The sequence below is a fragment of the Lepus europaeus genome, unplaced genomic scaffold, assembly GCF_033115175.1.
Source record: "Lepus europaeus isolate LE1 unplaced genomic scaffold, mLepTim1.pri SCAFFOLD_416, whole genome shotgun sequence".
Taxonomy (NCBI): Eukaryota; Metazoa; Chordata; class Mammalia; order Lagomorpha; family Leporidae; genus Lepus; species Lepus europaeus.
In genome coordinates, this window is record NW_026909292.1 from 62,162 (window position 1) to 84,000 (window position 21,839).

A 21,839-nucleotide genomic window follows, 5' to 3' on the forward strand; every position below is an offset into this window, starting at 1 on the left:
CAGGCAACAATTCCAAAGGTTTATTTCCATTTAACCTGACGTCACACGATGTAACAAAAAAGGGACTCACAAAATGTTTTAAAACAGACGGAGGGCGGCGCACTGTCTCTCGGAGAACAGGCCACACAACCACAGGCAGCGTTCACGGCTGGGGCCCCAGGTCCCACTTGGGACACACACACGCACACACAGGGGCACACAGGGCGGCCACAGGACAGGGCACACCGGGATGCCAGGCGGGGGCCCAGCCGTGGCGCCAGCTTCTCAGAGGCTGGGCTGCGGCAGCCGCAAAGCAATAAATACTAACGTGGGACATGCAGCAGGGAGGGACGGAGTCACGGGCGGTGACAACACAGACGCGGCACGGGGATTCTGTCTTCTGAGTCCAAGCACAGTGGCGATATTTCAAGTATTGCAAAGAAAAACACGTGTATCTGTGTCTGTGTCATGTGACCTCTGAACACCTTGCTCTGGGTGCCACGGACCCACGTCTGCCTCCTGTGGACTCCCCGGGGTACATTCAAGTAGATTCAGGCAGAGCTGAGCCACAGAGGCTACACAGGCCCCAGCCTGTGCCTGTCCTGGGAGCTGGAGGGGGCCTCTCCCCACCCCCTCCAACAAGGACTGCCTGCCATGGCAGGAGGGGCGAGGCTGCCCCCAGTCCGCAGTGACCCGTGACGAGCAGGCATCTTGACACCAATCTGACAGCTAGAGCTCGGCGGGGGAGGGTCTTGCATGTTGGTGTGTGTGTTGTGCCTGTCCACCATGTCAGATGTGGGATGAGTGCTGTCCACCTGCCTAATGTGTCCCCTGGGCAGGACAGCGGGTGCACACAGCCACAGTCACGCCCTCACACACGCACCTACACGCAGTCACACACACACACGCAGCCAGTACCGTCTGCCCCCACGGTAAGGCCAAGGCCCAACTCTGTCCCTGTCCCTGCCTTTCAAAAACAATGCCTTAAATGTTTGCAAGTTTTCTTCTTTAAAGAAAAAATCAGCTTAAAAAAATGAGACACGGCCTGGGGGAAGGCAGATGGCGACCTCCGTGGCCAGGGCGGGAGCTCGGAGCTTCACCCGGTCTGCCGCCGCACACCGCACCCGGGCCAGGACCGCACTTGCTCACGGAGCCGCGTGCACACGCACACGCGTGTGAGGAAGCAGACACACACCTCGCAAGGCCGCAGCCAGACAGCAGATCCTGCCCCTCGGTCCGTGTGGTGGGACCAGTCTCCATCTGCATAAAGTGCTCGGGTGACTGACAAAGCCGGGCGGGCGGTCTCTGAGGGAGGGGGTCCTGGAGAAGAGGAGGCCGAGCCCCTCTCCCGGGGCAGAGCGACCAGGCAGCGAGGCCGTGAGGACAAGCTCTCTTTGGCATGGAGTCAGCGGTGCTGTCTCAAGGCCTTGAACTGTCCGGGGGGTCTTGGCAGGTGGCAGGGTCCCCGTGTCCCACCTGCCCCCCGGGCGCCCCTGCCTGGCGGGAAGGTTCCGGGAGTCCGGCCACAGAGGGAAGCAGCGCTCCGAGCACTCGCAGTCCTCCATGGCCAGGAAGCCTCCCGCTCTGGCTCCGTCGGGGGCCTCAGCACCATCCAGCAGCCCTGGGGCCGGCAGGCTTGTCCCGGCAGGTCCAGCCAGCACACGGAGCCCATCCCGCGGGGCTCGGGCATGGCGAGCTAGCCGGGCTCCGGGTGGTCAGGCACCAATGCCGGTCAGCAGAGCCGAGAGTCTCCGCTCGATGCACAGTTTGCCTGCAGGAGGAGGAGGAGGAGGCGGCGGCGGCGTGAGGCGGGAGCCCCGCTGGGCCCGCCCCCACGGGCTGCCAGACTCACACTTGGCGATGTTCTCGATGTCGGCCTGGTCAGACAGCAGCTGCTGCAGCCCCTCCAGGAGCAGCAGGGCCTTGTGGTAGCGTGGCACGCAGCCCTCACGGTGCTGGAACATCTCGTCCAGGGCGGCCGACTGCACCTGCGGGGAAGGCAGGGGCTGGGCCGGATGCTGTGTGTCGGGATACTCCTGTGTCGGGATGCTATGTGTCGGGATGCTGTGTGTCGGGGTGCTCCTGTGTCAGGATGCTGTGTGTCGGGGTGCTATGTGTCAGGATGCTATGTGTCGGGATACTCCTGTGTCGGGATGCTATGTGTCGGGATGCTGTGTGTCGGGGTGCTCCTGTGTCGGGATGCTATGTGTCGGGATGCTTTGTGTTGGGATGCTGTGTGTCGGGGTACTATGTGTCAGGATGCTGTGTCGGGGTGCTCCTGTGTCGGGGTGCTCCTGTGTCGGGATGCTGTGTGTCGGGATACTCCTGTGTCGGGATGCTATGTGTCGGGATGCTTTGTGTCGGGATGCTGTGTGTCGGGGTGCTATGTGTCAGGATGCTGTGTCGGGATGCTGTGTGTCAGAATACCCGTGTCGGGGTGCTACGTGTCGGGATGCTCCTGTGTTGGGATCTGTGTGTCGGGGTGCTATGTGTCGGGGTGCTACGTGTCGGGATACTCCTGTGTCGGGGTGCTCCTGTGTCGGGGTGCTATGTGTCGGGATGCCATGTGTCGGGATGCTCCTGTGTCAGGATGCCATGTGTCGGGATGCTATGTGTCGGGGTGCTATGTGTCGGGATGCCATGTGTCGGGATGCCATGTGTCGGGATGCCATGTGTCGGGATGCCATGTGTCGGGATGCTATGTGTCGGGATGCTCCTGTGTCGGGGTGCTATGTGTCGGGATGCCATGTGTCGGGATGCCATGTGTCGGGATGCTATGTGTCAGGATGCCATGTGTCGGGATGCTATGTGTCGGGATGCCATGTGTCAGGATGCCATGTGTCGGGATGCTATGTGTCGGGATGCTCCTGTGTCAGGATGCCATGTGTCGGGATGCCATGTGTCGGGATGCTCCTGTGTCAGGAGTGCACAGGAGCCGTGCAGGAGCCCTGGCAGAGGTGACTGTGGGTGACCACAGGCTCAACGGCAGCCACTTCTGCCTGAGCAGGAAGTGGAGCAGTCAGACTTCGCCCTGCACGTCACTTTGGGCTGGATCTCATGCCAAGAGAGTGACCCTCAGTGTAGGGGCTGCAGACCGGGGCCCAGGTCTCACCTCAACTGGGGACACTGAGCTGGGAGGTAGGGGCATGGGTGCAAGCTGCCTGGGCTGCAGCTCTGCGGTGGACAGAGGCACAGGGCCCAGTGCCAAGCGCCCTGCAGGGCCGAATGCAGCCCCTCCTTAGGCGTGCTGGCTCTGGAGTTTGAGACCCCACGGGGACAGTACTGTCCCAGGAGTGACAGCCTCACACCCGTCAGGGCCCTGGCTCACGCAGCAGACCTGGGGACCCCAGCAGCTGGGGACCCTCTCGCCCCCGTGTACCATCTGCACGGCGTGGCTGAAGATGAGCTTCTCGGCGGTGATGCTGTGGACGCGGTCCAGCAGTCGCTGCTTGTCCAGGAAGAAGCGCTGCAGCCGCAGGCGCAGGCCCTGGCAGGACACCACGCTGGCCTTGTACAGCGCGTTCAGCTTGCGCACCACTGTGGGCAAGTCCTGAGGTCAGCCCAGGCCCTCGGCAGGGGGCCGGTGTGACCGCGGGCAGGGGAGGGGACCAGACACGGGGCTCGGGTCAGGAGAACAGCACACCCAGTGGGGCCTGCCGGGCCCAGTAGGGTAGAAGGTTTTTGAGATGTGTCCCCTCTTGCCCCCTACACTCTCTCCAGCCCTTAGCAACCAGCCGGCTCCGTACCATGTCCCAGGGTCACCGTGTGAGATCACATCCTCTGTGCTCTGTACCGGAGCCATACCTCAGGGCCTTTGCACTTGCCCTCCCAGGTGGTCTCCCAGCCAGCCCAAGGGCCCTATCACCCTCCTCCTACTCACTGCCACCTGACTGCTCTCCCACACCCAGCGTCCAGGGGCTCCTAGGGTGGGCTGGGTCTGCTCTCCCTCACCTTGCTTCACGGTAGACGACAGGCAGAGCTTGCCGGCCCGGATCTGGTCTATGGCTGTCTGCAGGCCAGCAGACAACAGCTCGGCCACCTTCAGGTACAACACCAGCTGCTCTGCAAAGCTAGAGGGGGCAGGAGGGGCAGAGTCAGCAGAGCCGGCCCCCAGGCCAGCACCCCCACCCCACCCCCACCCCCTGAAATCAGCAGTGGCCCAGGCCAGCGCCCCCGCAGTCACCCACCCCCACTCGCGGCTCAGCAGGCTGATCTGGTCGGCCACCATGCTCTCCTGCAGCTGGAACTCGGGGGCCCCGGCCGCCTCGCTGGCGCTGCCCTTCAGGGCGGCGATCTCCAGGACGTGCTGGACGAAGACCAGTGTGAAGCGCAGGCCGTGCAGGATCTCCGTGTGCTCTTGCTGCGGGGAGCGCGGGCGAGTGGCGGGACTGTCCCTCCTGCCGGCAGGCAGCCTCGCCCCACCCCGCCCCCCAGCCCAGCGCTCACCTCCATGAGCGTCTCCTCAGGGAGGTCAGGGGCTTCAAAGGTCACAGCCCCCTCCAGGTTGGCGGCAATGGGGTCGGCAAAGCTGCAGCAGTGGCCAGGGGCCGGCAGTTCTGGAGCAGCCTCGCCGCAGGCCCCGGCCACCAGGGGGCGCGTGGAGGAGCCGGCAGGGCCCACTGCGGACAGACGGCAGGTGAGGGCGCCCGCCACAGACCTGTCCCCACCCTATCTCGGCACTTCACCCCCGCAGCCGGGACCCTGCGACAGTAACCGGGCCTCAGAACGCCTCCCATCTGCAGGAGGCGGGGGCACGGACTGAGGCTGAATGGGTGAAGTGGGGACCTGAGCAGGCGGCTCGCAGAGCGCAGGGCAGCCACCACCCTGCTGCACACGTGGCAGGACCCGGCACTCGGAAAGCCCACCAGCACAGGACAGCCTACCAGGGCAGCTGGGCATGGGGCTGGGTGTCCCTGGGGCAGGGGCTGCAACCACACTTTTCACCTGACCTATTTTTGCCGATCCAGGCCGACCCCCACTCCACAGACGGGAAGACTGAGCAGGGATTTCTGACGTGTGCACCCCGCTTCCTCCATCTGTCCCTGCTGACAGCCACGGCCAGCGACTGCCGAGTCGAGGCTCCCCAGGGTGTTGCGGCCAACAGGCCCTCACCTGAGAAGGCTGCAGTGCGTGGGCCCTGGGGCGGCGTGGTCCCGCTTGGGGGAGAGCCCACGGTGAATACCACCGGCGCCGGGCTGCTGGCCCCGCCAGCACGAGCTCCTGGGTGCAGGTTCCCTCCGAAGCCAGCAGAGGGCGCTGCGGAAAAAGGTGCTCAGGGGCCGGTCCTTTCTTCACCCCATAGCCGACACCCGGTTCCCACAGCCCAGATGCCCACCAGTGTCCATGGGCTTCTCCTGCAGGCTGTCTGTGCTGCCCCAGTCCGAGGCCTGCGTCCCAAACGCTGCCCTGAGCAGCAGGTCGGTGAGGCGGCTGGTGCTGAAGGACCTGTGGGAGGTGGCGCCAAGTGGCCTGGGTGCCCATCGGGCAGGTGGGTGGCAGGAGCTGGGGGCCTCCCTCCACAACACGACCCCCCTGGGTACCTGCACCGGGCCAGGCACCACGGCGCCTATCTTACAGATGGGCAGGGCAGGGCGGGGCCTCAGGGCAAGCCAAGTGCAGGCCTGGGTCTCCCCAGCCTCCTAGGAGTACGACACAAGCCAACTCACCGGCCGACGGGGCCCCTGGCATCCTCTGTGGGCCGCAGGCCAGGGCCCAGCTGCTGCCCCTGGAAGGGCCCCACCTCTGAGAGGTCGGGCAGTGTCCGGTTCCGTGGGGGCGTCATCACCACGCCCTGCCGGGCCAGGAGGGTCAGCAGGTTCTGGGAGCTGGGGGTCTTGGGGAAGTCGAAGGAGGGCATGGCCTGGCGAAGGCAGGGGTGGAGCTGAGAACGGCCCCGGCTGGCGTGGCAGCCTCAGCATCAGGGCGGGGAGGCGCTGGCACTAGGTCTGCGTTTACAACATGGCTCCTCCCAGGGACAGTGTGTGGCCCAGGGGCAGCAGGTCCCGCCCGGCCCCAGAGGACCAGCACTCACACGTACAGCACCTAACACAACACATGCACAGCACACTTCATACATGTACACTTGTAACACAACACATACGCTTACGTGCCTACGGCTCACATGCGTATGTGTGAATGTTACACAAAACACCGCGGGCATGGGCCCTGCCCTCACAGCACTGGGAAGTGGCCACTGTTCTGGGGCCCATTCTGCAGACAGGGAAACTGAGGCAGGGAGATGGGAGTTACACCACTCCCCTGTGGTGACCCGCAGCCTGGTGCTGCCACAGTCCCACAATGCACAGCAGAGCAGGGCAGCCTAGGAGCCTCAATGGGCAGGACATGGGACGCTGGTCAAGGTGAGACTAGCCACGTGTCCCCACCCCACCAGGCCTCTGCCCGGGGGGTCAAGGCCGCCAGGCCCTTTGACAAAGGGAACACTGCACTTCTAGGCACTGTGGGGTACAGGCCTTGCAAGCCCCAGGCGGCCCTGCCCCGGCCTACTGCAGGGAGACGCAGGGGCACGCGGTGAGCGCCAGGGTGCAGCGACTGGCTGTGCTGATCCATGCAGCAGCCGAGTCTCCACCCTGCCCCTGGCTCCCTGACCGGCTCGGAGCCTGGGCCACATAGGAGGCCCGGTGGCCCGAGCTCAGACCCAGGCCAGTTGAGGGAAAAGGGCAACCCAGCCATCTCCTTGCCGGGGCTCTGTGCCCCAGACTCGTCCCCACACTGTTACCTTGGTGGGGGAGCCCAGGATGGGGGGCAAGGGGTTCCTCTGCAGGAAGTCGGGCAGCTTGGGCGAGCCGCGCAGGGGCCGGCAGGACTGCAGACCGTGGGACGGCTGGGGAGGGCTGGCCTGCGGGGGGCTGAAGGCCATGCCCAGCGGGTCCGTGGGTGGCTTGGGCAGCTTGGGGCGGACGACGTGCAGGTCAGACAGGTTGGGGGCGCTGTGCAGGCGATAGCCCAGGCCGGTGGAGCGGGGCGAGTGCTCGGGAGCAGAGGAGCCTGGGGACGGGATGCACTTCATTACCACACTCCGGGCCACCAAGAGGACAGCAGGTCTGGCTACTGCCAGAGACCACCAACACGCACAAGGCCTCAGGACAGCCGGGCCCTGCCGCAACCCCACCACCACAGGCACCCAAGGCCGTACGCCCGACGCCTCACCTCTTTTTCTTTTTTCTAATTTGAGAGGCAGAGAGATAGACCACCAATCTGCTGGCTCACTCCCCCGAGCGCCTGCAGTGGCCCCCTCCAACCAAGTGGGGACCTCACTCCAGCTCTCCACGTGGGCGGCAGAGACCCAGCTGCTGGAGCCATCCTGCCTCCCCAGCGTCTGCAGTCACGGGAAGCTGGGGCCAAGCCCAGGCCATGCGATGAGGGATGTGGGTGTCACCGCAAGGACAAATGTCCACCCCACCCCCATTCTCCATCTTGCACAAGGGAAAGGGTGGTGAGGCCTGCCACGCCCCAGGGCCACACCGCTGCAGAGTACACTGGACGTGGCCCTGCAGCTGGGCTGTGACCCCCAGGTTTTTGTGCCGGTCACGCCCATCTCATCAAATCCCCAACTTCTTAACTTGGAAGAAATCAGCTGAGCACAGAAAGACAGTCCCAGGCAAGGGAGGCCAGCCCAGTTCCTCTGTCCACATGCCCAGCTCAAAGCCTGCAGCTGTACCTACCTGGACAGGGCACCTGCCTGGACACGGGACATACCTGGACGCGGGGACCTGCCAGTCCGCATCTCAGCTGCTTGTGGGGAGGGAGCCCTGCTCCAGCCCAGCCGCTCAGGGATGGCTCCGACTGGGGGGAACGAGGGGCCGCCAGTGTGAAGACAGAAATGGCAGGCTCCCCCCCACCCCCAGCCCTGGGAGACCGCAGGCTCACCTTGCGGAGACGGTGTGTAGGGTCGGCCCCCACCCAGGGACAACTTCCTGGCCAGGAGGGCTCCGTCGGCGTGGGCTGGGGGCGAGGGGCTGGCCCTGGCCAAGCTCAGAGGGCTGGTGCTGCCTGACCTGCGAATGGCAGGAGACCTGGAGGAGGACCTGTAGCAGGGCGGGCACAAGGAGGTGAGCCCCCCACTCCCCGCTCGACTGTGGGCACCCTCCCCCCAAGGTCACAGTCCCTGCAGATAACCACAGCCCAGGCGGCCTTTGTGCATCAGCGTGTGTCGCCGAAATCTGCCAAAATTAACGTCGTCTTTGCAAACTCGCGAGGTTATGCTGCTATTCACCAGGAAAGCCAGAAGAACCCCACAGGTCCACCAAGAGAACGGTGCTGCAGAATCAGGCAGTGTGCCCGGGCCCTGCACTCACCGGGGTGTCTGGTGCTGGGTGGGGGACTGCAGGTTCTGCTCGATGCGCTGGTAGTTGTGCACCTGAGTAGGCACTGGGATGGGGACAGAGGCACCACACCTGCTGCTGGCGAACGGGCCAGCCCGGCTGTGTGGAGAGAGGGGGCATGGGCACAGGGACACAGCATGAGCCCAGGCCCGGACACGCCAGGGTAAGTGGAGTGGTGGCCACTCGGGTCCCAGTCACCAGGTAGCTGGCCCTCCACCCTGGGCGCCCAGGCTGCAGCCAGCCACTGGCAGCAGTGAGTAGGTCTGTAGGCGGTCCCAGACCCACCCAACCCCAGATCGTGGGGCCATCTGTGGAGGCGTGGTGTCCAGGCAGTTGTGAGGGAGCTAGGGCCTCTGGGCACAATGTCCCTGGCTTGGCTCTGCCTCAGCTTGGTGGTCTCAACTGGGAAGCAACCCAGACACAGGCTCAGAGATTAGCCCACAGCCCACCCTGCCCAGCCTGCTCACCCTGAGGGGCTGGGGGTGCTGCTGCATGGGGGGGATGGAGAAGGAGTCCGGCCGTGGCTGTCCAGGCCAGCAGAGGCCACCAGCGAGCTCCTGGGGACGGAAGGGACAGATGGGGGCGTCTTCGGGCCGAGCACTCAGACCCGGAACATCCCTTGTCCCGAGTGTGGCACCTGTGTCCTTCCCAAACCTCCCGACCCCAGCCCCTGACGATCACCCTCCCTTGCCCTGAACAGAGGGCTGGGGGCTCACCCACTGTACAGCAGGCTGTCCGGCAGGGGCTTGGCACCAGCCGCCTCAGCCACCAGGTCACCTGTGGAAGAAGCGCACGTCTGGCCTGGCCATCTGCTGCACTGTCACTCCCTGAGCTCCCACAGTTGGGTCCACAGGTCCTCTCCTCCTCAGATGGGGGGCTCCTGGTAGGGCGGCCACTGGCTCACGTGTCACATGGGGCACACAGCACAGGCGGTAAGGTCCTGGCTACACTGGCCTGCCCCACGCAGGGCACCATGTCCCCCACCTGGGTCTGCTCACGTCCCTTCTCCTGTTTATACCCAACAGACTGGCCAACTCCAGGAGGGGTGACCACAGCCCCCACTCTGGTCCCATCCCACTCAGAACACCCAGGTTCCTGCCCCTGAAGTGGCTCTGCCCTGAGGCCCGGCCCCATCAGGAATCCTCTTCCTGTCTGGTGAGGCTGGGCTCGGAACTCGCCACCCTCATTGCCATTGCGTAGCCTGTACACGCCCAGGGGCCCAGCCTTGAGGTCTCGGGTGGCTGGGGACAGAGGCGGAAGGCCCAGAGCACAGGGTCAGGACAGCTGCTGTGGCCCCAGTCACTCTCGGGAGGGCAGGTCCAAACGCACAGCAGTGACCGGGGGAGGCAGATGGGGGCACTGTTAACAGAGCCAGCAGAGTTGAGGGCCAGTCCATGGGAGCAGCAGGAGCAGGCCCCGCACAGGGCCAGAGACCATCTGCTGACCACTGCTGACTCCAGCAGGGTTTGGCCTGAGCAGGCCCAGCCAGGCTCACACAGACAAAGCTCCTGACTGTCCACGGCGGACACAGGGTCTGCACGGCACACGTGCAACATGTGCACACTGTGTGGGGTCCATCCAACATGCCTGCTGCACCCCCACACACAAGCACCTGGAGCGAGTCTGCCCCCAGCAGGGCCCTGACCTGGAAACTGGGCGGGGACCATGACGAAGTCGTCCGTGTCGCAGGAGTCCTTGCTGCTGCCGCCTGAATCTCGCGAGCCGTGCAGGAAGCCGGCGGCCGCGGCCGGGGAGGTGAGCGTCTTCTGTAGCGGGGGCATCTCCCCCAGGGACTGGGGGTCAGGACGGAGCCGGTGAGTGGGGGCCCAGGGGCCCCAAGAGTTTGAGGGGCGAGTTCTGCCTCTTCTCGGCTTCAGGAAGTCCAGGGCCCAGCGTACTTCCCAGGAAGATGGCCATCTGGCCCTGACCTCACAGGGACGCTCACCTAACCCATGAGATGCCAGTTTGGGGACAGTAGCTTCCTGACCCTGGCCATGTCGGGGGCCCTGCCCCGCGGCCAGTGCTGCACTAGGCACTCAGGACACGGAGGAGTGAGGCCCAGGTCCCAGAACCCACGTGTCCAGCCACTGCTCCAGGGCAGCTCTGCTGAGGGCCCCACCCCCCACATCTCAGCCATCTCTTAGCTCAGACCCAGGCACAGCGCAGAGATCACGGAACCTTTCCCAGGCCCAGGGCACGTGTACAGACCCCACCCTTCGAGTCACCCCAAGGCAGGCCACTGCTCCCCAGCCCTGTGACTCAAAGGGCAGACGAGGGGTGCTGGAGCACAGGTGCCAACAGGGGAGGCCCCAGGAACCAGCCCCTCCCACAGGCAGTGCCAGCATCCATGCACACGGAGCGAACGCTGCCAGGGATGCCCACAAGGGCAAGGGGTGAGCGCCCAGCTCAAGGGCCACGTAAGTCAACGAGCGAGGCGGGGACTCACCGGTGGGGAAGCCAGATGGGAGGTGGAGCTGCTGCTGGAGCTGCTGCCAGACCCTGAGCTCGGGTACGAGGGCACAGGCACGGGCGGGGCTGGGAGAGGGAGCTGTGGGTCAGTCTGCAGAGCCTTCTCCGGACCCCCAGCCCCGGCCTGTGCTCAGGGCAGCGGTCGCACGGCCTGCACTGCCCCGGAGGTAGAGCGTGAGCACCGGGATCTGCACCAACCCTCGGCAGCCCCCTCCACGTCACTGCCACCACGACGAAACCAGCTGGCAGCCGTCCCCAGGCAGCACAGCCCTCCGCCCACTGCACCCGGGACACCCCGCGGGCTGCCCCCCCCACTCCAGCACGCGCCGAGGCAGGACGGGTACGGCCACACGGCCCACACGGGACTCACACTTCTTGACCGAGGCGCTGGCGTCGAGGAAAGGGTGACGGAAGAACTCATCTGCAGGAGAAGCAGCGGCGCCTCAGAGGGGTCCCCCCTGGGCGGCAGGGGGCTGGGCCGGGGCTCCTGTCTCGATGGCACCCCCGCCTCGCCCACCAACACAGGTGTTCCCAGCGCCGGCCCCGCCCAAGCCAGGCTTCAGCCTTGCCGCTGGGAGAAGCCTGCGCTCAGCCAGTGGCTAGGTTGGGGGTGCAGGTGCATGGGACCAAGCCAGCTGGGCCCTCGCCCCACAAGTAAGTGCTGCACAGACGGATGAGGCAGGGGGTGCCTGTCGGCTACGGCCGCCTGGGGCCTGCACTCACCGAAGTCCATGCGTTCTCTATGGTTGCGCTGCAGCAGGGCCAGGAGCAGCTGCCTGAGGGGGGCTGAGGTCTCGCGGGGGATGCTGAGGGGTCAGGACAAGACAGGGCTCACCAGGGAGCCTGGGGCACAGAGCCCTCCACGGGGAGCGGGGCGGGTGCTTACGTGGGGACCAGCGTCTTGTTCTTCTCGTAGAACAGGCGGAGGTCCTGGGGGCTGCTGGCCTGGAGGGGAGCACAGCTTCAGCCCCAGCTGCCCCGGCCCACCTCCCACCGCGCTGCTGGCCTGGTGGGGAGCACAGCTTCAGCCCCAGCTGCCCCGGCCCACCTCCCACCGCGCTGCTGGCCTGGTGGGGAGCACAGCTTCAGCACCAGCTGCCCCGGCCCACCTCCCACCGCGCTGCTGGCCTGGTGGGGAGCACAGCTTCAGCACCCCAGCTGCCCCGGCCCACCTCCCACCGCGCTGCTGGCCTGGTGGGGAGCACAGCTTCAGCCCCAGCTGCCCCGGCCCACCTCCCACCGCGCTGCTGGCCTGGTGGGGAGCACAGCTTCAGCCCCAGCTGCCCCGGCCCACCTCCCACCACGCCGTAGACGAGCAGGACCGTGGTCTGGTCTCCAGCGGCCCTCAGCCGGCACGCTGCCTCCACACTTCTCCCCTCCTAGCCCCTCCCCAGCCACACAGGGCGGCCGGGTGGGCCAGAGGGAGGCATCGTGCCTCCCTGCCACCCAAGGCAGCAGGGGTCTGACGCCAGTGCTTGGCTGCTTTTCATGACTGATGGGTATCCTGCCCCAGAAAGGAGCCTGAGACAGTAGTGCCTGCTGGAGACCTGGCCAAGAGCCTCGAGGGCTCACACCCAGGACCACAGGGGGCAGTCAGAATGGGTCATGGCCAGTACACCCAGGACCACAGGGGGCAGTCAGAATGGGCCATGGCCAGTACAGGGTCCCTGCAGGAAGCACAGTCCTGGGTCCTCCGGGGCTCAGGGTAATCCCCCCACGCAGGGGCCTAGGGGCACTGGGAAGGGAGGTGGGGGCCAGGAGCCTGTTCCCCCACATGCGCACATGAGGTGGGCTGACCAGTGGGGACGAGGCCCATGGGGGACACTGCCCTGGGGTTGGTCCTGCCCACTCACCCACACCCTTACTGACCGCCCCTAACCAGGACTCCCATCTGGTGGTCCCACACACCTGGAAGGGCGCCTTCCCCGTCAGGCACTGGTAAACGATGGTGCCAATGCTCCACAGGTCTGCCTTCCCGTCGTAGTGCTGGGACATGATCACCTCCGGGGCCTGTGGGCGTGAGAAACAGCTCAGCGCTACAGCAAACAGCAGACACCTCACACACTGACCAAGGAGCAGGTGCCAGCCACACAGCAACCAATCCGAACAGAGACCCACCCGACTCGAGCCAATCAGAGCAGACACCTGCCAGTCTCCAACCAATTAGAGCAAATGGCAGCCATGTTACCAGCTAATCAGAACAGATGCCAGTCATGCCCCACAATTAAGACACCTGTTGGCAGCAGCCAATCAGAGCAGGCAACGCTCAAGCACCAGTCAGGCACCCACTCATCAAGCAGACACACAGGAAACAAGTTCAGCCCCACGCTGCCGGCTGCAGCGAGGCCACAGAAGGGCTCCGCTGTGGACTCGTGGGCTGGCGTGCCAGGGCCACGTACCATGTACATGGGGGAGCCGCAGAGCGTGGCCGCCATCATGTTGCTCTGGAGGTAGCGCGCGAACCCGAAGTCAGCTGCAGGAGAGACACGGTGAGGAGGCGGAGCCCAGGCCGGCAGAGCGGCAGGCGCCCACGCCACGGGCCTCACCGATCTTGACGCGGATGTTGTTGGGGTTGGCACGGCGCCCCCCGGGGTTGGACAGCAGGATGTTCTGGGGCTTCAGGTCGCGGTGGATGATGCCTTTGCTGTGCAGCAGCCGCATGGCGCCGGCGATCTGCTGCAGGAACAGCCGGATGGTGTCCTCGCTCAGCGTCCGCATGGCTGCGGGGAGAGGCGGGCTCAGGCTTGCCCCGTAGGGACACCCCGAGTCCAGAGGGGTGTGGCCTGGTCCTCCCTGCCACAGGGACCCCCAGCCCAGCAGGAAGCAGGCAGACCTTCACCACAAACCAGTAACCACGAGGGACCACGTGCACCCGTGACCTGCAAGCCGGCAAGGCAGGCCCTCCACCCTGGTCTCTGGCTGTCACCCTCCCCTGACATCAACCCCAACTGCCACTACTCTGTCCACCACGGCGTGTCACGGCCGCCCCTGGCTCTAACTAGCCTGCTCTTGCCCATGGCAAACACCAGCATGGCCGCGCTTCGAGGGGTCCCCAGGGTCCAAGCCCGCTGCGGCCTTCAGTGAGACAAGGCCTGGACCTATGAACCTGAGGCAGGGCCAAGGTCACAGCACAGCTATGGGCTCGGGGGCGGGGGAGCTGCTCTGGCCCGCAGAAGCCAACCAGGGGCCAGGCCCTGGGGGCTGCAAGGAAAACACAAGGGGCCAGCAGCAGAGACAGGCAGAGAAATTGACACAGGCCCCCACACGCCACACAGACCCAGTCACACAGCATACAGCACAGACACACACATATCTCACAGTCACACACATACAGATATACACATCTCACAGACCCAGTCTCACACACACACACACATATACACACAGCACAGAGACACAGACACACAGACCCAGTCACACAGCATACAGCACACACAGACACACAGCACAGACACAGACACACAGACCCAGTCACACAGCACACACAGACACACACATATCTCACAGTCACACACATACAGATATACACATCTCACAGACCCAGTCTCACACACACACACACACACACAGCACAGAGACACAGACACACAGACCCAGTCACACAGCATACAGCACACACACATATCTCACAGTCACACACATACAGATATATACATCTCACAGACCCAGTCTCACTCACACACACACACACACACACACACCAACACACCACAGAGGCCAACAGTCGCAGAGACACATACTGATCTCCCACTACTATCCGCACACCCCCGGCCTCTGTTCAGAGCCAGGCTCACCCCAGCCTCAGTGCTGGGTGCCCTATTCCTGCCCCAGGTCTCCAGCCCCTCCTCCGGGATACGGAGGCTCCCACAGCAGGGAGGCAGCTGTGGCGCAGGCCCACACACAACACAGGCACGAGAATGGATGTGTGGCCAGTGTTAGAATTAACCTCGAGGCCAGCTTGTGGACAAGTGCCCTGGGCCTCCAAGCTCCTCCTCTCCAAGGGCAGGTGGTGCCCAAGGCTGGCCTGGGACCAACCTGACACCTGCGCAGCCTGGAGGCAGGCCAGGGACCGCCTGGTCACTGAAGGTCAAGGGCTCAGCAGGCAGCGTGGCAGCCACGGGGGAAGAAAGCACTCAGTGAGCAGGCAGAGCCCAGCATGGTGTAGCCACGTGGGCAGCCAGGTGTGGCTGGCAGCAGAGTGCCCAGGGCCGTGGGCCTGAGGGCCAGTACCCTCAGCCTGCGCCAGGCCTCACCCCGGGGCACCCTGGCCCACCCCGCACACCACAGCACAGGCAGAGCTCTCTGCTGGCTCCCTGCACTGCCTGCTCTCCCACTGCCAGCTCTGGAGCCCCAGGCCAGCAGGCTCCACCTGCCCACTGGCCTGGATTCCTAATCCCAACCTGCTGGACTCCCCACCCCAGGACTGGTGCTGGGTCTGCAAATGTGCACCCCCAAATCCACGCGGACTCCTCGTCCTGCAGCAATGGACTCAGAGGGGCCCTATGGCAGGGAACAGGCCGACAGGACCGCTGCCTTGTGAGGGGCCCGTGGGCACGTGTCTGTCCCTTTAGCCACGTGAGGACAAAGCAGCATCGCACAGGTGCAGGCAGTCAGTCTGTGTTGATAACCAACCTGGTCTGTTTGGTCACTCCGTCCTCCCAGACGCTGGGCCAAGCCCCTGGAATTGTCTCTGACCATGTCTGCACCGGCTCTAACCAGATACCCTCACTGCCACCAAGGCTCTGCTGGCACCTCCAGCCTGGACAGTCATGAGCCCCTACCCACAACACAAGGGTCCCCCACCTGTCCTTCCTGGCACCTGCCCTTTAGCCTCCCTGCTCTGTGGCTGTGTCCCCTGTACCCAGCCGGCCACACACTCAACCCCACCACTCAGAAAACTGCAGGCCCACCCCCTGCATGGCCGCCTGCCAGGGCACTCGCTCCCTCCCACGACACCGTCACTTACACATCTGGTTCACACCAACCCCCGCCCCAACCTGTGAGAACAGATCGCTGGGCATAGTGCCCTCCCCAAGCAGGCGGGAGCTGCTCCAGAGCCGCTGGTGGGGACGGATCGTGGACAGCATCCCAAGACCTGAAACACCAGGGCCCCCCTTCCATCTACCCAGGGTGCTGGGCAAAGAGAAAGCCCAAATGCAAATCACCAGGGGCAGCCGGGGCCAGGCTACCTCCCAAGGGGCACCAGGGTGACCCACAGCCCACGGCAGCCTCAGGGCCCACTCACTGTGCAGGTAGTCAGCCAGGTCCCCGCCATTACAGTACTGCAAGAGAACAACACCCCATCAGGCAGTGGCCAGAGGCCCAGGATGGACCTTCCAGCCCTGCCCAGTACCCCCAGGCTCATCCCCAAGTGTGTCCAGCAACCCCGGCGAAGATGCTAACAGTGGGCACTTGTCACCCCTGCAGGCCCTCACCACAGCCCCCCTTGGTGCCCAGTGCTGTGGACATCAGCCGTGGGGCCACAGGATGCTCACCTCCATGACCAGGTAGACGGAGTTGGCCATTTCCTGCAGGTCAGAGAAGGGCTGTAAGAGGCGGAAGTGCCTCCGGCTCCCGCTGGGCACCACCCGGGGAGTAGACAAAGCCAGGCCGCCAGCCCATGGTGCTGAGCTTGCCTGCCCCACAGCCGGGAGGCAGCCCACGTGAGACACAGTGCGCTCTGGAGGTGGCGTTTGCTGTGTCTTGTGGCTATTTGGAAAACGGGCTTGAGGGGCAGGACCAGAGACCAACGGGGTGGGCTGGAGCCAGCGGGCCTCGCAGGGTGGGGCCTCCATCCTAGCTGTCACAACTCCTGGCCCAGGTGACCAGCCAGCAGGAGGGGTTCAGGTGTGTGATAGGCTCGACCCTCAGGCAGCGGGAACTGCTCCATTCCAGCTCCAGAACCAGAACCGGAACCGGAACCACAGATTACAGAGGCATCCAGCCTCCCTGACAGGCCTCGTGGAGCTTGGATGTGGCCCCTGGGCCCTAACGCCCCCAGCGCTGCTGGGCCAGCAGGGCCAGGGCAGCGTCCTACCAGCCCTGGGCTCAAACACAGCTCAGCCCAGGTGGTGCCAACCACACCCTCATCTGGGAGTCACTGCTTCCGAGTGCCTATGGATGCCGAGTGGGCGTGGCCTGCACCCGAGCCAGCTGGAAGCAGGGACTTCCCCGTAGCGCGTCCCTCACCCACATAACCAGGCAAGCCTTCCTCACCCCACTTCACAGATGTGGGTGCCGAGTCAAGGCTGGCACCCTGTGTTCCACCTCCAGGTGGGGATGTCCCAGCCGGGGAGCAAGGTCCCCTCACCCCCAGGAGTGCAGAGCACACGCTCACCCTTGGGGACAGGAGGAGGAAGCCCATCCCAGGCCCCTCTTCCTCTAGTCAGCTCCAAGGTGACTCTGGGCGGGGCTGGACCCAAACACCCCAGACTGTCTCCAGGCAGTGGCCATGAGCCACCAGGAGCTACAGGGGAGCTCCACCCAGCAGCCAGGCAGGGCCCACAGCCAGGAGCCCAGAGACCTGCCCCTCCCACCACACTCCTCGGCAAAGTGGCCCCAGGGTCCTTGCTTGCTGTCACTCAGCCCATCCCCTCACCCTGGCAGGACAGAGGACCCCAACGCCAGCTCAGCCCACAGTCCTAGGAAGCCCAGGCCTGCGTCAGAGATGCTCCGGGTAGATGGACATGGAGCTGCCGAGTGACCAGTCCCTGAGAACTCGACAAGCCTCCACCCTGCACGGCTGCATGCCTGGGCCCTGCCAGGTGAGTAGGTGGCAGGGCTGCAACCTCACAGAGAGTGGTTTGGCAGGGAGGCTGGGAGGCCGAGATAGGGCCTAGGGAAGGAGGGCACTGTCCACAAAGGCAGGCCTCTGCCCACCCTACCCAGGAGTCCCTGGCAGGCTCTGCATGCCCCGCCCAAGTGAGGCAGGCCAGCTGTTGGGGAGAGATAATCCTGGCACCAGGGACAGGCACCTGGTGGTCAGGCAGGAGACCCAAGGCTAGGGCAGCAAGGAGAGAGATGGGGCCCGGAAACGCCTTCAGAGACCACACACGCCCCAGGCCCCTACAGCGCATCCACACCTGCCTCGCCCGAGCACCAGGGGCAGGCACCTGGTGGTCAGGCAGGAGACCCAAGGCTAGGGCAGCAAGGAGAGAGATGGGGCCCGGAAACGCCTTCAGAGACCACACACGCCCCAGGCCCCTGCAGCGCACTGTCCACACCTGCCTCGCCCGAGCACCAGGGGCAGGCACCCAACTGGACAGACCAGAGAGGCTGCCTCCCCTTGTGCTGGGAGATACTCTGCAGTGGCAGAGCTCACTGGCCCTGCCCTCCAGGGTCCCAAACCCACCCAGGGGGCTAGGACTGACCAGGACAAGGATGTGGTGCCGATGACAGAGGCTGCGCTGGACCGGCAGGAACGCCAGGCGAAGATAGTGTGGGCACAGGAGCCCTGCACCGCCTCACCTGGGGCACCGTGAGCCCCACCCACCCACAGCAGCCTCCTCCCACACAGAAAGGCAAGGCTCCTGGGAGCACGCCTGCCACAAGCTGTCACCTGCCCACAGAACTCTGGTGCCACCCCCACCTGCTGCCCCTGCCACCCAGGCCACTTGGGTCTCACTTGTGTACACAGCCTGTCTCTCTCCATCCACCTCACTGATGCTGGAGGCCCCCGGCCATGGCCTTGCCCATTGAGACTCACCTTCCCAGAGGGGCCCCTGCCCCCACCCCACCGTGCTGGCCTGCCTCACAGCTCCCTGAAACCACGGTGGGTGTGTCCCAGGCTCACGGCTGCCAGTGGCTCCATCCTTGTCTCTCAGCTGCTCACCCCTGCCCAGTCTGCCACCCCACAGCCTCCCCCAGGCACAGGACCTGGGGCAGCGGGGCTGGGGGCCACCTCACCACAGAGCACGGGGGCCTAAGGATCCCACACACAGCTTCCCACCACCCTGCGGTAGACGGCAGCTGCGGACAGCGCCCACTGTGGGCCTGTCTCCCCACCCGCGAGCTGGATCCTCGGAAGCCCACAGGCCAGTCCCAAGCCAGGTGACCGGGATGCTCGTGAGCACACTGTGTCCACTGGGCTGTGGCAGGGCCAGGCCAGCTGCTCTGCGTCTCATCCCATGTGTCCGCCTCACCCTTCCAGAGGTGGGGACAGCGAGAAGGCAGAACCAAGCGTCGCAGCAGCAGCTCCCCTGGGCCCCCATGCCATGCTGGGCTTCCCCAGCTCTCCCTACGACCTGCACTCTCGGGCTCCTAGGGCAACAGGGGCCACAGCTGTCCACCCCACAGGACCCACCAGAAGCCAGACACTTCAGGCCCCACTGCCGCCAGCCCCTGCAGGGCCAAGTTTGGTTTCACGGGCGTCCCCGGGGAGTGGGGGCCAGGCGGGCACCAGGCACCTAGCCAGTCCCCTTAGACAACCGAATGGCCAAGAAACGGCTTCACCACTTTCACCCACCCGATCGCAGAGGCCCTGGCCACATCTCACTCGGTGGGGTGGGCAACAGCCACCAGGCGGGTCCTGCCCTTGGACCTGTGATACCCGGACACGCATGCCCAGACACAGTGAGAAGACTCGGTCTCTCAAGTGAGCACACCAGGCTCCCCACGTCATCACTCCCTCCCCCTGAGGGTAGGTCCACCCAGAAGGAATGGGGTGCAAGTCAGAACAGTCCTGGTTACTGCTGGCCCTCAGCAGAGCTGGGAAAGAAACCCCCGATGCCTGACTGCTCAGCTGGGCGGACCCTAAAGAGTAACCCCAGCCTTGTGCACCCAGGCTCTCAGGACAGGGGTGGGAGCGTAGCCTAGTGGTTAAGACGTCCACCTCCCACACAGCACTGTTGGGTTCAGTTCCTGGCTCCGGCTTCAGCTTCCTAATAGACACCCTGGTAGGTGTCTGAGTCTCTGCCACCCACGTGGGAGACACGGACTGAGCTCCCGGCCCCAGCCTTGGCCAGAGCTGTTGCAGTATTTGGGGAGTGAACCAAGGCATGGGAGCCTTCACTCTCTGTGACTGTCTCTCTCCCGCTCTCTGCCTCTCAAATAAACAATACAACTTGGGGCCCATGCCACCTGGGACACCAGCACCCCATATGAGTGCCGGTCCCAGTCCTGGCTGCTCCACTTCCGATCCAGCTCTCTGCTAATAGCCTGGGAAAGCAGCAGAAGATGGCCCAACTGCTTCGGTCCCTGCACCCACGTGGGAGACCCAGAAGAAGCTCCTGGCTCCTGGCTTCAGATCAGCACAGCCCCAGCTGTTGCAGCCACTTGGGGAGTGAGCCGGCAGATGAGACCTTGCTCTCCTTTCTGTTTCTCTCTAACTCCGCCTTTCAATACATAAATCTTTAAAAAAAAAAAAAAAAAAAAGGAGCAAAGATGGCCCAAATGCTTGGATCCCTGCCACCCATGTAGGAGATGCAGATGAAGCTCCTGGCTTCTACTGGATGGAAGATCTCTCTGTCTCTCCCTCTCTCTCTGCAGCTCTGCCTTTCAAAAAATAAAAATAAAAATAAATCTTTAAACATAAAAATAAAGTAAGACTTAAAAGGGGAGCGCTAAGTCAACACCCTTGGGATGAGGCTGGCCAGGCTCGCCGCCCTCCGCACGCAGCACGGCTGGCTCCAGAGGCCAGAGTCACAGGGAGCCTGGCACGGGCATCTGGGCACGTAGGAGGCCACCTCACCCCACCCCTGGGCACACTAAGGTGCTTTGCTTAATAGGATCCCTCTGCCAATCCCAGTCCTGTCTGCTGATCCCGGGCTGGGCCTGGAGGGCGGGCACAGACCCAGTTAACTCTTCCAGAGCCGGCCTTCTGGGTCCCAGGAGGCAGCAAAAGCCACAGCTGGGGCCTGGACAGAGCCACCCTGCCCCCGAAGCCCTGTGTTTCTGGACAGCTCCCAAAAGGGAAGAGATGCTGGCCCCACCCTGAGGAGGAAGCCCTGCTGCTGCCCATTGTGCACCGGCCCCTGCTCCTGGCCACCAGCTTCCCTCTCTGCCCCTCCCTCTTCTCTGACCAGGGTTCTACCAGGGAGCTCAGCAGCAGGGGGCTGGGTGCTGCTGGGCCCAGTGCTAGGGAGTGTAGCCCCTGAGAGCCTGTGGGAGCCAGGTAGACACACCCTACACATGCCTCCCCAAACCTGCTTGTAGTAGCGCTGTCCAGATGGACCTGCACCCCAGGGAGCAGTCCCACAACACGACACCACACAGCCACACAAGGGCACCAGCAGCCACCCACAGAAGCCCTGAGCACCCCAGATGTAAGGCAGAGCCTCCGCTCCGAAAGCTGAAGACTGGCAGGCACCCTGGTGTCGGCAGCCAGGTTCCGCCAGGAGGCGAGAACAGCAGGGCAGTGGCCACCACTGGAGGACCAGCAAGGAGGGCTGGGGGCCGGGCTCCCGGGGGCAGCCACGCCCGTGCCCACTTCGCAGTAAGGAATGCTTCTTGTTTCACAACTTAAAAGTGAGGCGGGGGGCGGGAGAGGCTAAAACAATGCCACATAAAACAGTGTGGTAGGAGCCTCCCAGAGCCTGCCGCCAAGACCATCCCAGGCCTCATCTGAGCTCAGCCCAGCCCCCACCACAGTCTGGAGGGCACCAAGAGCTAGCACAGGTGTCCACCAGCAGCTGACAACCCACAGGAAGCAAGGCTGTGGGAGGTGTCACCCCTCTTCCCCGGGGACACTGGAAGCCCCCAGCACCTGTGCACGTAGCAAGGTAGGTGACACAGAAAAGAGAGCAAGGGACTGACTTCCCAGGCACCACGCGGGCCTGCCGTTCCCGTTCAATATGGCTGACCAAACCAACCTAACACAGTGAGAACAAAACCCCCCACCTCAACAGACAAGAGACCACCTCGGCACCTCCAGGGCTTCCGGCACAGCGAATACTCAGGTGTCAACCCCGCGTGGGTGGGGAAGGGAGGCACCAGGAGCCTCCTCGCCCAAACTCACAGACAGGCTGTGTGGCTCCAGTCCTAGCAGTCAGGGAGACCCTGACCCAGCAGGGATGCCGCTCCCCACCCCGCACACGGCCCTGCTGCACAGGC

The 21,839-nt window shown here is 64.4% G+C and overlaps 1 protein-coding gene across 1 annotated transcript; it reads right to left on the reverse strand.

The window, feature by feature from the left end:
* Positions 1–5: 5 nt before the first annotated feature.
* On the reverse strand, positions 6–17,612 carry LOC133755378 (serine/threonine-protein kinase ULK1-like). The gene is made up of 25 exons (XM_062185490.1): positions 16,286–17,612; positions 16,036–16,072; positions 13,337–13,510; positions 13,190–13,263; positions 12,699–12,800; positions 11,677–11,735; positions 11,514–11,596; positions 11,161–11,211; positions 10,768–10,856; positions 9,967–10,114; positions 9,038–9,098; positions 8,789–8,878; positions 8,295–8,420; positions 7,867–8,024; positions 7,696–7,782; positions 6,716–6,984; positions 5,646–5,839; positions 5,315–5,424; positions 5,092–5,235; positions 4,426–4,598; positions 4,167–4,339; positions 3,931–4,049; positions 3,359–3,516; positions 1,832–1,967; positions 6–1,750 (listed from the first exon to the last, which is right to left on the reverse strand). The coding sequence occupies exons 1-25, from the start codon at positions 16,583–16,585 to the stop codon at positions 1,695–1,697; spliced, it is 3,171 nt and encodes a 1,056-aa protein (XP_062041474.1). The 5' UTR covers positions 16,586–17,612; the 3' UTR covers positions 6–1,694.
* Between the last annotated feature and the right edge of the window lie 4,227 nt (positions 17,613–21,839).